General features: G+C 34.6%; 2 protein-coding genes, 1 long non-coding RNA gene and 1 pseudogene across 4 annotated transcripts; 1 reads left to right on the top strand and 3 right to left on the bottom strand.

Moving 5' to 3' along the window:
- Window positions 1-1,240: 1,240 nt before the first annotated feature.
- LOC107906549 (uncharacterized protein At3g17950) lies at window positions 1,241-3,643 on the bottom strand. The gene is made up of 3 exons (XM_016833581.2): window positions 3,257-3,643; window positions 2,845-2,994; window positions 1,241-1,839 (listed from the first exon to the last, which is right to left on the bottom strand). Exons 1-3 carry the CDS (start codon window positions 3,266-3,268, stop codon window positions 1,381-1,383), a joined length of 621 nt encoding a protein of 206 aa, XP_016689070.1. The 5' UTR covers window positions 3,269-3,643; the 3' UTR covers window positions 1,241-1,380.
- A 2,485-nt stretch (window positions 3,644-6,128) lies between these two features.
- LOC107906550 (uncharacterized) lies at window positions 6,129-10,137 on the top strand. Its single transcript, XR_005913815.1, has 3 exons — window positions 6,129-7,560; window positions 7,714-7,914; window positions 8,669-10,137. It is a non-coding gene; the product is annotated as an uncharacterized lncRNA (long non-coding RNA).
- Window positions 8,304-9,554, bottom strand: LOC107906551 (uncharacterized; annotated as a pseudogene).
- Window positions 10,138-12,007: 1,870 nt separating the features above from the next.
- Window positions 12,008-15,245, bottom strand: LOC107906552 (probable protein phosphatase 2C 23). Of its 2 annotated transcripts, none has more exons than XM_041093491.1 (3): window positions 13,385-15,245; window positions 13,170-13,283; window positions 12,008-12,661 (listed from the first exon to the last, which is right to left on the bottom strand). In XM_041093491.1, exons 1-3 carry the CDS (start codon window positions 15,086-15,088, stop codon window positions 12,281-12,283), a joined length of 2,199 nt encoding a protein of 732 aa, XP_040949425.1. In that variant the 5' UTR covers window positions 15,089-15,245; the 3' UTR covers window positions 12,008-12,280. The 2 variants fall into 2 exon arrangements, with proteins under 2 accessions (XP_040949425.1, XP_040949426.1); XM_041093492.1 differs by having other exon boundaries at window positions 13,206-13,283.
- Window positions 15,246-15,467: the final 222 nt, after the last annotated feature.

Here is a 15,467-nt window from a genome sequence, read left to right as displayed (position 1 = left end):
GATCATGGATGATGATGAATGAAGGATAGGGATGTGAATGGCACGACACATGGCTACAGTTAGACCAACCCCATTCAGCTATGGGGGAAAAAAATATTGTTTTAACTAATGAGAATTTTCATTTGGCACAAAATTAAAACCAGCAACTAATACAATTACTAGCAGTCAAAGACGGCCACAATTTTCCATCATTGTTGGTTTTGTTTCAGAGTTCAAACCTTTTTTTAGAGAAATGGAACTCATTTTTATTTATTTGTAATGTAAGACTTATCGGTTTCTGTTGAAATATATAGTTTTGTTAGAAGAGTTTGAATTTAGAACGGTCCAACTATTCTTAAGTCGACATTATTAAAATATCAAAGATTAAAAAAAATATCTACCGGAGAGGTCATTGTCATTGGGCCCTTTAAACTCTTTTTGTTAATTCAAATTAATTGTTGAGTATTTAATTTTACTACCTTTCCCGGGCTCTTTTTCTTGTATTCTACAGAAATTTGGGCACGTCAGGATTGAAATATTTGGCGTTTTAAGTAGGTCAATTCATTTTTTAAATGGAAAAAGTCAAGTAATAAATAAACGGATTCATTGTTATTATAGGAAAATTAATGAGAATATGGTGGCCAAATTTGTGGTTCACGACAGGATTTGGCCAACTGCATTATTTAAATACGAAAGTGTTTGAAGCTTTTGATCATCTAATAATCTGATTATTGATAATAATTATGAATTATTATTAGATTCAAGAGAACTATATTTATTGTTTATTCGGATTTTTAAAAATGGTATAATTCATATTATAGTCAAGCTAATGAATTGGAGCATTTGACACATAATTTCACATCATGAATCTCAAATTAAATAGTTAAGATCCAATAGATTAATTTTTATCGACTATATTAAAATTTTATTGGCCCACAAATAAATAAATAAATTGTGTATCACATATTAAGTTTACTGAATATTCACATTTTAAAGTTTAAAAATGATCCCTAAAAAACATATATATACCATGCATCAATTGAATTAATGTACTTCGAATTAAATATATAAATAATGAAACTTGAACTCGTTGCGGACACTAAGTTCATGGGGTTTAGATGGAGATGATCTTGACCTTGGATAATTAACAAGATTAGCCGTGGGCTTGACCCAAGCAGAGGATGCTGTTGGCCTTGTTTCATTAACTAAATTCTATGGTTATTAAACACTCAAATGTTAAGTGCATTAAAAGTGATCAAGATTCAAGGAAGAGTGATTCCATTTCTATGCTAAAAACTGAAGAAATCACCAAGGAAATGAACATTAACAGTTCCTAACACACACTAAAAACTCAATCAGAATATATGAGACCAACAAGTTAGATGCCAATGCAAGGCAGGTTTAGAGGGAGGGCTGTCCACACATGCATGAAAACAGCACTGGAACTCCATAATTGTTATCATCATCTGCAGCGTGATAAGAACTTGTTCGAGGAGGAGCGACGCAGCCATTAACAAATAGCGTGTTCGATTCTGAATTAGGCTGAGCCAAGGCAAGCTCATCCGGTCCATAGACAGTAGTGGTAGGACTGTGGTTCCTTCTATATTCACCGGCGGCCCTCCTTTCCACTGTGAGGAAGTGGCCGAGCGATGGTGCATCAACATCCTCAGCATCAGTACTATCCCTTGAGCACAAGGAAAATAGCCCAACTTTTGACCTGTTATTGTTGTTGCTTCTTTTTTCTCTGGGTGCTTCGGTTTTCCTACCTTTGACAGATCTTTTAGACAATTCCAAAATGCTAGAAACACCAATGAGGCTCCCAAGTGTAACGCTCTTGTCATGAAAAAAGGACCCCGTCGACTGAAATCGAGCAATTGAAGAGTTAACGAACCAGAAATGGATGCCTTTTGTATGAAGTGTACAAATGATCATCTAATACATCAATCTACAGAAATCACTGCTAGATTGGTGGAAAATCACTAGAAGAAAGATGCATAGGGTTGTTCTTTCTCAAAAGCTATCAAACAGGCCAAGTGTATTTTGCTACAGAAGCAGAAATTTTCATCCCAGAACCAAACCAAAGCAATTTAGTATCCTATTACGTGCAATCTTAATGAATCTTTAAGAGGTTGTGCAGAGTTTTAGGCTCCGTTAGGGGCTTTAAGTGACATGTTTAAGACTGTTATTGAACAATTGTACGATCAGATAGAAACTTATCATTACACGTTTATACAATCTGTACCAATCTGTTGACATAGGGATGATATATGGCATCAAATCCAGACAACAGGACATGAATTAAACCAACAATGTTAGGGCACCCTTTCATGAAATAAAGGGCCTAAAATGTGTACCATCTGACTTATATGCTAGGAGCATCCAGCAGCAGTGTTGCTCAGTGTGGTCACACCTGACAGTACTATCTGTAATCACCAGCACCAGTCATTACAAAAAGTAATGGCATCTACAGTTGTTGTCATTATTAAGTGTGGTAGCTCTAGAAGACCTCACTCCCAAGGAAATCATCAAATAGCACCCGACTATTAAAACTATGGTAGAAGCTAGAAAACACCAAATCAGGTTCAAGGTGCCAACCTAACAACAGGGCTCTAAAACAGCCTTTACTCATAAATATATGCCAAAACTTGGTCTAAAGCATTATATGTTATGGAGGCCAATAACCGGGGGGAAAAAGGCTATTTAAGTACAATACAATCATATAATTCATCAGTCATGAATGGTGATATGTAAACTAAAAAGGGGGGTTAAAAAAAAGATAATTGTCAATGCAGGAGCATGGAAAATGTAAGAAATATAGGGGAAATATTTAAACTAAAATGCTGCGATTACGACTGAGTCACTGACCTGTGTGTCTAGATCAGAAGAGGAATCTGCAGAGGAAGTTGGAGAAGCAGTGAGTGTAGTGTTGAATGAAATTGAGCCAGAGTAATCATGGTTTCTAGCCAATCCAAGTCTCACATTCAGGGGCTGCAATCCCAGCGGCCAACCTCCTTCCTTCAATCAAATCAAATCAAATCAGAAACCTAATTCAGTACCCTCGATCAAGGAACATCACTGTCAATAAAATGCAAAGAAAAAAAAGATGAACTTAGCATAACTGTACTGTCATGAGAAACAAAAGGCAATACGACAAACAAGAACCGGACACAATCAGAGAACTTATGAGAAGAAAGCAAGGTGACCCTCAATTTTAAGATAGAAAATATATATAAAATCAGGGGCAATCCACAAGGACTAGAGTGAAGACGGTCATTACCTGTATTGCCATGTATCTGCCAAGCTAAAGTACTTTTGAAGTTGGATATTTGTGTTTTTTATTGTTCTTAAGCAAAAAAGGAAGCGTGGAAGTTGAGCAAATGGAGATAAACTAGTTATAGATGTTCATAACTTTCATATGTAATAGCGACATTGAAGAACAATATTGGTTATATGTCATGAAATAGAGTGGAAACTGGAAGGTCAGATTGAAAACAAGCTGAAGATGGTCAAAAGAATGGAATGAAAAAGGAGTCTTATCAAATGGAAGGGTTTCTTTTCCCCTTCTTCCTTTATTCTCATTCGTTTTGTTGACTGAGAAAAAGAAAAACAAAATCATTATGAGCTTTGAGAAAAATAAACTAATCAAAAGCCAATGTCCAGGAGAACTTCAGATGTTGTCCTTCACAAAATTACTTTTATACCCAACTAGCTATTAACTACCTTCTTTTCTTTGAAGACTGTAAAATCTTTTCCATACTACCATCATCTTAGCTAAAAAAATATTATTTCTATCTTTTTAATATATGTTTTATATAAAAATAATAAAATTTTACAAACGGTGAAATTAAAACCTAAAAGCTGAAGCACCATAATTTTAAATACTCAGCTTTATATTAATACTTACATAGATTTTTAATATTTTTTTTACATTTTTTTTATTCGCATATGTGACCCAAAACGAGTAAAACTTTAGTAAACCAGATAAAATTAATTGTATCTGTTTGATTTTGTTTTCCCATTATTGAAGACTGAGAACTAGATTTTGAAGTAAAAAGATTATTATTAGAGTTAAGACATTCTTTAATTGTCCAAATTTTGTTTATACTTTCGCATTTAAAAATTAATATGAAGAACTATAAAAATAAATAATATGAAGAAGGGTATCACTTGCCACTCGGTGAAAAAGGCACGTTGCAAAAATATCAAGGCAAAATGGTCATGTAAGAACTTAATAATGAGACAATGGAAGAGCAAAGGGACAACTTCTACAATAGGGAAATATATTAACATTATATGTACTCTTATTATAGAATTTTTGGTTTGCTGGGGTTAATATTTTTTTTGTATTTTTATATAATTTTAAAATAAAATAATTGAAAATTACTTACCCAATGATGAAACGAGTATTTAATAAAATTTATATGTAAATCTTTTACCACCCTAATTGTAATCATTATTGAATAACTTTAAAAAAAATTACATAAAATGTTTTCTAACATAATCTAACAACATATAAATTAGATTATAGCTTTTCCTTTGGTCCACAAACAGTAGAGTCAGCCCAAGCTCTTCAACTTGAAGGGGCCACAAGATGTGGGCCTCAAGGAACCCAATGGGCTGCCGTTTTCATTGTATCTTCGATGTCATGCCACAAAAGAAAGCCATATCTGAGTTTAAAAAAAAAACAGAAAAATGGGATGTATCAGGGTCCACCTAGGGGCTTTATAGCAAAAGTTAGGGTTTTTTTTCTTTCATATCTGAAAGAGATTTCGGTAGGATGATTTATTTTCAGTGCAGTTATGTAGTAATTGGAATCAACCAACTCTGTGTTGTTTTGCATCATAAAGTTTATTGGCTATGATTCTGCCATATTGGCTTGCAGAAAAAATGGATAGAATATTTCTTCTTCTCTATTTTAAGATATAAAAAGATGATTAAGAAATATAAAAGGTTTAAATTAGGATGGCGAATATCTTTTCGGTTGAATCAAGATGAATATAGTTGTCTTGTTGATCATTATGACAAACCCACTGGCCCCAAAATCTATCATTATTTATTTTTATTATTATGAGAGTGTTTTTACATGAAATTAATAAAACTCTCATTTAAAATCTTCAACTTTATTTATTTAACCAAAAATATATTTTACCTAATTGTTTCTCTCCTAAACGCGATCATCCCTGCTTAAGGGTGGGTTTGGATGGGCGACTAGGTGCGGTGCGGTGTGTTTAGCTTACTTTTTGTCTCACGTGTCACCACAATATCTAATCTCATTGCCACTGTTATTTTTACACTAACCGTAGGTAAACGCACCGTTCATCCAAACTCACCCTAAATCAATGACCTGATAAGTTAAATATAACTTTTTTTTGGAATATTATGTCTAGGTTTACTTATGGATCGAGTCACCCAACCAAGCTCAAAGGTACGCTCGAAAAATTATAAGTTTGTATAAAATACGAGACCTAAAAAATAGATTTGGGTAAATTTTAAAGTAAGTTTTTTTCCATATGGGCTGAATGTTGGGTAAATTTTTTGGTCCGAGCCGACTCGATTTGAATATATTATGTTATAAAAATTATTATATTAATTATATATGTTAAATAATAATTATATGTATATTAAATCACTGATCCAATAACAATTAAATCTATTACCCAAAATCTAAAAAAAAATTATCCAACTAAATAACTCAACCCAAAATATAAAAATATAAAATTTATATTTAATACTATAAAATATATTTTTTTAATATAATAAAACATTTATTATATTTATCAAAATATTTTTTATATAATTTTTTAAATTTATTTTTAATGTGTTAAATATTTTTAATGCATTTAGTTATTATATTTTAAAAAATGTTTTTAAATAAAAACTAATATAAAAATTAAATTTGAGCAACTTGGGTGGATTCAAATTATTTTTTTAAAATTGAATTGGACTTGGAGTGAAAAATAAATTTATTTTTGGAGCCGAATCTAAATTAAAAAAATTAATCTTAATATCTTATATGAGCTCGGCCTAAACTCAATTCGACTCATGAACGCTTGTTAATAAATACATGGTAGATGAAGTATGTATGTATGTACGTACGTACGAGACACTCTTTTCTTTTTAAGATGGATGGGACACCGGTTTTACGGGTTTGGACTTTGAAGCGCTCCTTAACCTGGAAAGGAGCATACAACCGAAGGACCAGGTAAATATTAGAAAACAAAAAAGTTTCCGATTCGCGCTTTAAATTTAAAAAACGTTTGATCTTTTTTAGCTCTTTTTTCTTTTTCGTTTGTCCTTTTAGAACTCAAAGGGCGGGCAGCCGAGAGGTTATCTTGCTCTAGTTTTCCTTTCGTCTCCTAATTTCCAGTTGCTTTTGTGGCGGGTGATTTCTCTTTCACTTCTGTTTGGTTCCTGAGAAATTATAAGGAAAAGGAAAAAAAAAAAGAGAGTATACAAGATGTGAGTATATCATTTTTTCGTTTTATTATGTAATATTACGTTTCGTTGATCTTATCTGATTTTGATTGGAATTGTTATTAGATTCTAGGATTTTATTTATCCATCCTCAGTTTAATTCATTTTAATAGCTCCTGTAACATTTGGATAATTTATGATTCTTTAGCTTCTCGTGTTTTGATCCTGGATGGTTTATGAACATTGTTGATCTTATCCGATTTTGATTAGCATTGCAAATATTTTGTAGGAATTTATGTATCCGTTCACAGTTTAATTCATTTTTCTGGTTCTTGTTTGGAATCTGTGTATGCTTTATGATTCTTAGCTTCTAAGTTTTCGATCTAGAATGGTTAATGGTTTCTTTTTCATTAAGGTTCCATGAGTTAGTTTTTTTTGTTTTATTTTCCTTTTTCATTAACTAGACTACAAGATATAACACTTATCCAATTTCCTTTTTGTGTTTTCTTTTGATAGTATACTTGTAAAAAAACTTCTTGTGTTGATTGAGTTTGTCTTTTACCGCCTACAAAGGATTTGGTTGTTTTTCTGTTTTTTTTTTAAATTGTATGATCCGAATTAATAAATTTTCCTTTAACAAAAAATCATGCTTATTGGCCTAAGGGTTTACTTTCCTTAATGTTGTGATGTTTGGTTTTAACTGGTGATACAAGATCAAAAGGTGAGGATATTCAGCTACTTGTATTTTGATGTGATAACGGAACCGGAATGGTTAAGATAACAAGTTATCTGGTGGTGCTCTAAGAGTTTTGTTTTAGATTCGTATATGTTATTTTTTCTGCGATACATTTTCCTCTTTTTAGGCTGGATTTTGTGAGACGATGCTCCAAGAGCCGAGTTCCCTGGCATTGGGTCGTGCATGACACACGGGTGTTCATCTGTCAGAAAGATGCATATGTTGCTGATGAGGCTCAATCCAAGTAAATATCCTATTGAACAAGGTATTGTTAATAACTGGGATGATATGGAAAACATTTGGCACCGTACCTTCTACAATTAACTCCATGGGGTTACAGAAGAATACCCTTTTCTTCCTGTCAACCTGAAAGCCAACAGCATGAAAATGGCCCAAATCATGTTTGAGACCACCTTCAATGCTCCTGTCATGTAAGTTACTATCCAAGCGGTTACCTCAAGTTAGTTGCAATTTCTCCATATTATAAATCCAACACCATAATTTTTAGTTAAATACTAGGATCAGTTCTTATGTACTATGCGTTTTCTCTGCTCATTTTTCATTCGACTAACTGTTTTCACCAGAAAGGAATGTTGATATCAAGAAGGATTGTATGGAGACATTGTTCTCAGTGGTGGATCCACTATGTTCCAAGGAATTGCAGACAGAATGAGAAAGGAAGTCACGGCCTAAGCATAAAAATTAAGGCGGTGGCTTCCACCAGAAAGGAATATAGCTTCTGGATTGGAGGATCCATCTTAGTATCTCTCAGTACTTTCGGGCAGGTATTATCTTCTTCTGATGCTTGCTGCATGGAGTCCATTCACGTAGCTTACTCTATGCTTTTACCATTCACATAGCCAGTACTAATTTCGGAAATTAGCTTCTTCTGCTTCTTCAAAGGCACTTTAGCCATATATAGTTGGGTTTGGTATATTTTCCGTCACGCTTCCCGTTTTCACTCTCAAACATATAGTAATACTAAAATGAGACTTTCCAAATACATATTTGATCAAGCAATCGCTTCATCTGTAGATAAATAACTAAATACTTTTTCTTTTTAAACCAGACAATCAAAAACCTTACGTTGAATTAAACATATAAATTTGAAGCTTCTACTCTTCCAAAAGGTAAAAAAGAAATTAACCTAAAATTTTCTGTTTAGATATCTAGCTTCAAGAACAAGTAAAGATTTTTATATCCTGAGGAGCAAAAAACCATGGATGCTTAATTTGATGCCATATGTACAAGGTGTAAAAACACTGGTAAAAACCTTAGTAGGGCAAATTTATAGCATAAAAATCCATAAAATCTCTCAACATCCTTGAACAATGCCATTTCTAGGAAGGAGCGTTGAAGAAGCAGTTTGATTCTCATGGCTGTTGAAAGGGTGGTGAACATCATCTTCTATCATTATTCCTCTCCTCAGTTCATTGTTTTCTCTGCCCAAAAGTGGGTTAGACTCTGCAATTGCAGTCCAATTATGAAATTGTTCCTTGATAACAGCCATGTTTTCTTTGAAACTTGTTTGGATTTCAGGTTTTTCGACCCCATGTCCTTCATTGAAACAGCTCCAAGACTTGAAATTCTTATATTTGTTTCCTACCTCAAAAGGTGCGTTGTCATTGTAGTGCTTTGAATTGTCAGTTTCATGATGGTTAAAGTCAGAATTACTTCCATATGATGAATCCTTTAAATTTCCTTGTTCTGACGAGGATCTATAGCTGAAACTCCCAAAACCTTGGATCCCTCTTGTCAGCTTCTGAGCTCGGGCTCTCTCTTCTTTCAAAGCAGGTCCTTTCTGAAGCAATTTCAGTATTCTCTCTGATTTGTTTCTAATGTACTCTCTGGTCCATGAGTCAACAAATGCTCAAGAACTATCAGAGAATTGTAAGAGATTCTCCAATTCTTTCTTTCGAATTTCTCCAATCTGATTTCATACAAAGCAAAAAATCAAATGGAATATCACATAAAACACAAACTAAAGAAAATGAATTAAAGATAGATAGTTCATAAAACACAAACTTATTGTGTAAAATCTCAACAATTCTCCAGTAATCATCTAATTCGAAAGCAGCCCTTGAAATAGAACCCAGGGTACTGGTGTCTGGTGTCCATGTATTCCCATTTGTAACTTCTTCAGTCAATTTACCGTAAACAATAAAATGAACCCAGAGGAAATACAAACAAAATCAAAACTATATCTTGGATTTAATATGCCAAAGACAAGAAATATTTAAAAGAAAAGAAAACTTAAAGCTGAGCAGGAGTAACATCAATTAAAGCTAACCGAGCAGTTCTAATCTTTTCCTTGAGAAAAAATGAAGCTTGTTTCTTGAATTCATGGAAGAAAGGAGAACCCATTTTTGGCTGCTAGCTTGCTACTGCTTAAGTTGGACTCTAGACATGATCAATGATAAGAAATAAGAGGAAAAGTTGGATGAAAATCTATAATCTAGATCAAGATTTTGGATGTGGGTAGACTTTATATAACCATCAGGATAAAGAAATTCAATGAAATATCGGAAACTACACCAAATATATAGCAAAAACAAGCACTATAGGTGGAAAGGAAATGGATAGTTTAGATTGTGAGATCATCTCAATGGTGGTTTTACGTGGAATTTGTAATGTATTAGTTGCCCATAAACAGGGAAAATAATTGCTGTATAAAATTCACCTTAAAGTTTGGAGTTTTTGTAGAATGGATTAATCAACTATGGAGGTAAAGTCAAGATCTGCACGAGGTTGAGCGGCGGGTGTTTTGCTTTTGAATATGTAAAAGGCAGTACTGTTGCTAGGTACAGGTAAGTTTCACTACTTCCAGGAACTGAAATACCACTATAATCTAGAGTATCTAATATATGATTAATAATATTTGTTAGGTTTTTTTTTAATATGCAAAAGGTAGTACTGTTGCTAGGTACAGGTAAGTTTCACTACTTCCAGGAACTGAAATACCACTGTAGTCTAGAATATCTAATAAATGACTAATAATTTTTGTGTTAGTTTTTTTTTGTATTTTTTCCTTTAATTTAATTTCATTTTGTTTTAAATAACTTTCATATCACTTTTGTATTCCAAAATTTTATATATGTAATTTGATATATGAGAGTTGAAAACGAAAATATTAGATTGTCTATATTTTAGAAGATAGAAGAATACGAAAGCCAAGGTTTTCACAAAACTTCATATCTTCCAACATCAAAACTATGATTTTTACTATATAAAAGGGTAAAATCACATCAATTGTGCATGTTCCCTGGTCATTTAAAAAAATCCTAGTAATAAATGAGATTTGCAAAATTTCTAACATGATTTTTACTGTATGATTTTTACTTTGGGTACAATTTTGCAACCAAACTTAACATCAAGTAATGTGCTTCGACCTTAAAGTCTTTAGTTATCATTTAATTAGAAGGGTTCATTTTGAAGAAAATGTCAACAGCAAACGGATCTGTAAGATAAGTGATAGTTAAAGTTGATTTTATTTTTTAAATATATTTAAATAAATTAATATTCAAGTTGTCATATTTAGTCTTCTTTTCCAAAATTGTCCAGAATAGTATGAAATTTTATGTTGATAAATAAATAGTTTTAATTTATTTTTATCAAGTAATATAATTATATTTATTATTTAATTTTTACTAATTTATGAAATTTTATAATATAATTTGAATACTTAAAAAATTCAATTCTAATTTTCCTGTTTATCAAACAACGGCTAACCCTTCTTTCTCTTATTTTAATTATCAATCATATCGGCCCCAACCCAAATGTGGATGGGCTTGGTTTTCGGAGCACAAATCAATAGGTCCAATGAGCCAGTGAAAATGAATAAACTAAAAGAAGACCGAAACCGATGAGCAAACATGTTTTCAAATTAGATTGGTGTAAGTCAGATTCATAGCTCAGGCACAGTTTTCTTACAACGGCTGACAGCCGAAAGTTTCTGACCTAGCAACCAAGAAAGGGCTCGGGATAGGCTTTCAATTTATAAAAGCCACAATGACTGAAACCTTTGGTCAGAAAAATTAATAGAAAATGACAGGCTTTTATAAAAAAAACTCTAATGATCCCGAAAGTAGTTAGCAGTTATGAGAAATATGGGGAAAATTTTAGTGAAGTAGGGTCTCCTGCAAACCTCATCCCCGGGCTGTTATTGTGCTACGTAGACTGAGCCATTGACATACATCATTACCGGTGTTTATCCATTTTGTTCATTTTCTTCTACTTTTTGAGGAAGAGGAATAGTCTCCTCCCTCTTAAGTTTTACTTGTCTTCTATTTGACCTGATTAACTTGCAACTGAAATCATCATAACTCAAAAATGAGAGGGAGTTGGTGGGTTTAGTTGAGGCTTGGGTTGGTGTAGGTTCATTCAAGAGTTTGACCTTACATCAATAAATAAGCGTAAAGGGTTAGCACTTCATAGTTCATATTGACCGAATCGCTGCCGCTGCTTGACATAATACAAGGCATGGGAAAGGTTTTTACATTTTAGTTTCTTTTGCAGCTAAAACAATATGGTTGAAAAAGTTTGGTCAAGCAGCTGTGTTTTGAATTGTAGTTTTTATAAGATTGATGATGGCTTTAATGTAAGACGAATCAATTTCAATATTTTGTCAGTTAGATTCCCCAGAAATGCTTCCAAGCTTTTAATCAGCCAATTAAACCAGAAAAGGGGGAGAAAATGGTATAAAAACAAGTCAAAAGCCAAGTATTTTTGTTGAGTAACAATCCCAATTTTCCAATATTGAATTGTTTACTAAAAGAATGAAGCAAAAAGGAACAGATGCTCTAGTAGTGTTTGCCAACACCACAGCCACAGGGTTTTTTTAAATAAAGTTATAGTGGGCGATAATGGTGAACAAGACCCTTTTTCCAAAAGAATAATTGCCATTTACTAGTAGCAAAATTACAACTTCTATGACAAATTATAATAAACATGTACCAACTTTTACACCTTTACACTTCCCTCACCACCCACTACATCTTCATAACTACGTTCCTCAAACCTCTGAGGAGCTTCATTGCTATGTTACACAGGTGATTGGGAAAAAACGGCAAAAACAATATGCCAGAGTTCCGTTTTTTTTTTTTTGGGGGGGGCATATTTCCTATGTCTTCTGTCTGTGGTTTTCTCTATGACTTATACACAATATCTCCATATTCTTCCCTCTAAAGAAATAACTATGACAGAAACATCGTCATGGTACCGCCGTCTATCCCCTTGGGGTATTTCAAGTAACTCGTGAAAGTCCATGCTTGCTTTCTTTGCAGCACGGAACAGCACTTCCTCAATGAGATGCTGCGCAGGGTCTCCTTCAGGTTGCAATGTGATGAAAAGTTCAACCTCAGATACAGCCTCCTCGTTTGTTAAGTATTGATAGAGCCCATCGGATGATAATACCAAGAATCTGTCTTTGGGGCCTAATCTGTGGTGGTGGAGAGATGGTACACAAGTGATATATGGAGAATTTCCTTTGTAATCTATTCTGAACATCTCTAGAAGTGCATTGTTCCATTTAGGCTGCACAAATTCGAAGAGACATAAGGGTCAGATACAGAAATTTATAATGCAAACAAATTCCTAAAGCCAATGTAAATACACACCAAACATTGCTCTACATTTAAACCAACTATAAGATCTCTCTTTATCAGGCAAATGATCATGACCCTCAGTCAAATTTTCACTGAAAAGGAAGACAAAAGATCCATTTCTGTGTATACTAATCATCTCGTTGCAGAATGTCATTTGGCTCTTCTCTTCTGAAAAGCCACATTCTTCGGACAGACACCTTTAACTATGACTATAAGTACTATTTCATATGTGATCATGGTTCTATGGTTCTCAGAATGATACTCAAAGAATCAACTATAACTTCCGCAAATTATGGACAACATTCATTTTAAAGAGGCAAACTCTTTATGTTGCAAAAACAATGGATAGGGTTTTTCCTAAAATTTCATGTCTCAAACACCAACCAGAATGAGCATATTCATCTATAAAGTAGTTTAAGAAGTTAGAGAACAGTTACCTGTTTGAGAAAACCAGCCCCAAAAGCTCGAGTGACCTTCAAAGAACCTTTAACTCGGTCATTCATCACAGCGCAAGGATCATCTGGATGTTCATTTTTTATTCTTTGAACTTCCTGAAATGAAACAAGACATCAATCTCAATCCATCAATGATCAAAAGAGGGTATAGATATCATTTCATTTTGTACTAAAAGATTCGTGTATGGGATTTTTACCTCTTTTTCATTGGTGCTATGATCCACACTAAGCTGAAAAGCAGTTAAATCAGGAATTGAACTAAATTTATCTCCATCAAATCCTTCAAGATCATGCAATGTTTCCTCATTAATCCTCTCCAAATCCTGTTTAACCTTCCCCAACCAGTAATCGGGCTCCGCCTTTTGCGCCAAAACCGCCCTACTATCACCAACATTCATCACATACACATCCTCACCTTTCATCAACATGACAAGCACACAAGAACCCATCAAAGCCAACTGTAGGTTCTCCATTAACATCTTATCAGCAATATCCAAATAAGACTCCTCTGTTTTCTTCAAAGCCCGAGACAGAGCTTTCAAAACATCACCGTGATTTATCATCGAACTCGATCTATCAGACTTGTTTCTATTCAACTGTTCCTTCAATTTCCTATCAAGTTCTAATCTTTCCCTATCCCATTCACACTTCCACCTCCTTTGATTCTCTTCCCACTTATTTGCCATGCCCTTATACCTCACCTTCGATGTCCTTCCCTTTTTCTTTTTCGATCTCAGATTAGAATCGAAATCAATGTCTTCTTTCTTACAGGGGTAGTTCTCTTGCTCGAGACACCGGGAACAAGCATAATCGGAGCAACCCTGAGTTGACTCCGGTTCCCTGCTCTGTTTTTCTTCTTCAGGGGAAGTTGCAGGGGCTTGTTCAAGCTCGTCATCCCATAACAAACCGTTGAGTTCTTTATGAACATTGGAGTAAAGATTTGATAACAGAAAATCAGGAGCATCAGGGCCGTTGAATCCATCGTAGATCCCAACGAAAACCCATCTGCATTCCTCCGAAACCACGACGTGTATACGATCCTCGCCTGCTTTCCCCTGTGCCCATTGAATATTTTGACTTCCCATTGACTCATCATCATCTAAACTACCTTCACTGCTCAGATTCAAACTGCTGACCGTCAAGTTCTCATTTTGATGATGAATCAGGTTCTTATCGGACCCGATTACCCATTCCGATTCTTTAACCGAAACCACGCCTTTGATTGGAGCCACTACGGATTTTTGGCCGCGAGATACGGTTTTTGAGATTGCTCTTTGGAGAACCCGAATTAAAGATCCTTTTCTCGTTCCGGATTTAAAAGCAAAAGCTCCATGAGAAAAGCTTCTTTGAAACTGATCGGAAAAGCCTCTATCGAGTGGACCCGAAAATATACCACGATTATAATTATTAGTATTATCAAGAGGACCCGACATGAACCCTCTCTCAATCGGACCCGACATGAACCCTCTTTCTAAAGGACCCGAACCCGGAACGAGGCTACCCGAAAGTGGACCTGAAGAGTTAATCATATTCTTGGGAATCGGTTGCAGCGGGATCGATGAAAACGAGGCGGTGCTCTCGAAAGCCGCGGCTCGATCGAAGCAGCTGCTGTTGTAACAGACGTAGGGATCCACCAGCGCTGTCGAAAGTGGCGTATACGTGTTGGCGCTAACTGAGGCTCCCGAGATCGTACCGAAAGTCGTGGAGGATTCTTCGGAATAGACCTTGGATGAATAAAGTCGGCTAGGATCGGGTCTGACGTAGCAGAAAGAGTGACCGAGTCCTTCATCGAGAGGATCCAACAATAACGAGGATATTTCTTTTCTAGGACGAGCTTCTTCTCCGCTATATCCACCGCCGCCGGTGAAACACACGCTTAACTTGCCCACACCATTACCCATAACATAAAAAAGACAATAAGCAAATTATGCTTTCTTTTGTTTTCTCTCTGATTTTTTGCTCTTAAATTTTCAGGGGAAGGATGAGAGGGGCGTTGACTTTTGATAAAGGAAAAGAGGAGAGGCTTTTCGCAAGGGGATAATGCAACTTTTGGCCCTCAACTTGGTAAGTAGGTCCACATTGGCCCCTGAATTTTTTATCCACTTTGATCCTTGAATTTAAAAATAGTTATTCGTTTAAGCCTATGACCATGAAAAAAATTAGAATAATGTAGGCTAATTTACATAAATAATATAAAAAATTAATTTCTGAAAAGGGTTGTCAATAGAATTAATTTCGAAAATAGTATGTTTTTTGGGTGGAGCATTTCTCATAGGCGCT

The sequence above is a fragment of the Gossypium hirsutum genome, chromosome D05 (genome assembly GCF_007990345.1).
Source record: "Gossypium hirsutum isolate 1008001.06 chromosome D05, Gossypium_hirsutum_v2.1, whole genome shotgun sequence".
NCBI classification, from domain to species: domain Eukaryota; kingdom Viridiplantae; phylum Streptophyta; class Magnoliopsida; order Malvales; family Malvaceae; genus Gossypium; species Gossypium hirsutum.
The sequence above is the reverse complement of the archived record's forward strand: the minus strand, read 5'-3'. Positions and strand labels throughout refer to the sequence as shown.

What these genes read in the sequence shown, in the direction of transcription:
- LOC107906549 (XM_016833581.2), bottom strand. An exon ending in CTTCTGATCTAGACACACAG is followed by an intron (nt 1,840 to 2,844) that starts GTCAGTGACTCA and finishes GCTCGATTTCAG; the next exon opens with TCGACGGGGTCCTTTTTTCA.
- LOC107906552 (XM_041093491.1), bottom strand. Translation starts at nt 15,088, where the DNA reads ATGGGTAATGGTGTGGGCAAGTTAAGCGTGTGTTTCACCGGCGGCGGT. An exon ending in ATAGCACCAATGAAAAAGAG is followed by an intron (nt 13,284 to 13,384) that starts GTAAAAATCCCA and finishes GTTTCATTTCAG; the next exon opens with GAAGTTCAAAGAATAAAAAA. An exon ending in GGGCTGGTTTTCTCAAACAG is followed by an intron (nt 12,662 to 13,169) that starts GTAACTGTTCTC and finishes GAATTTGTGCAG; the next exon opens with CCTAAATGGAACAATGCACT.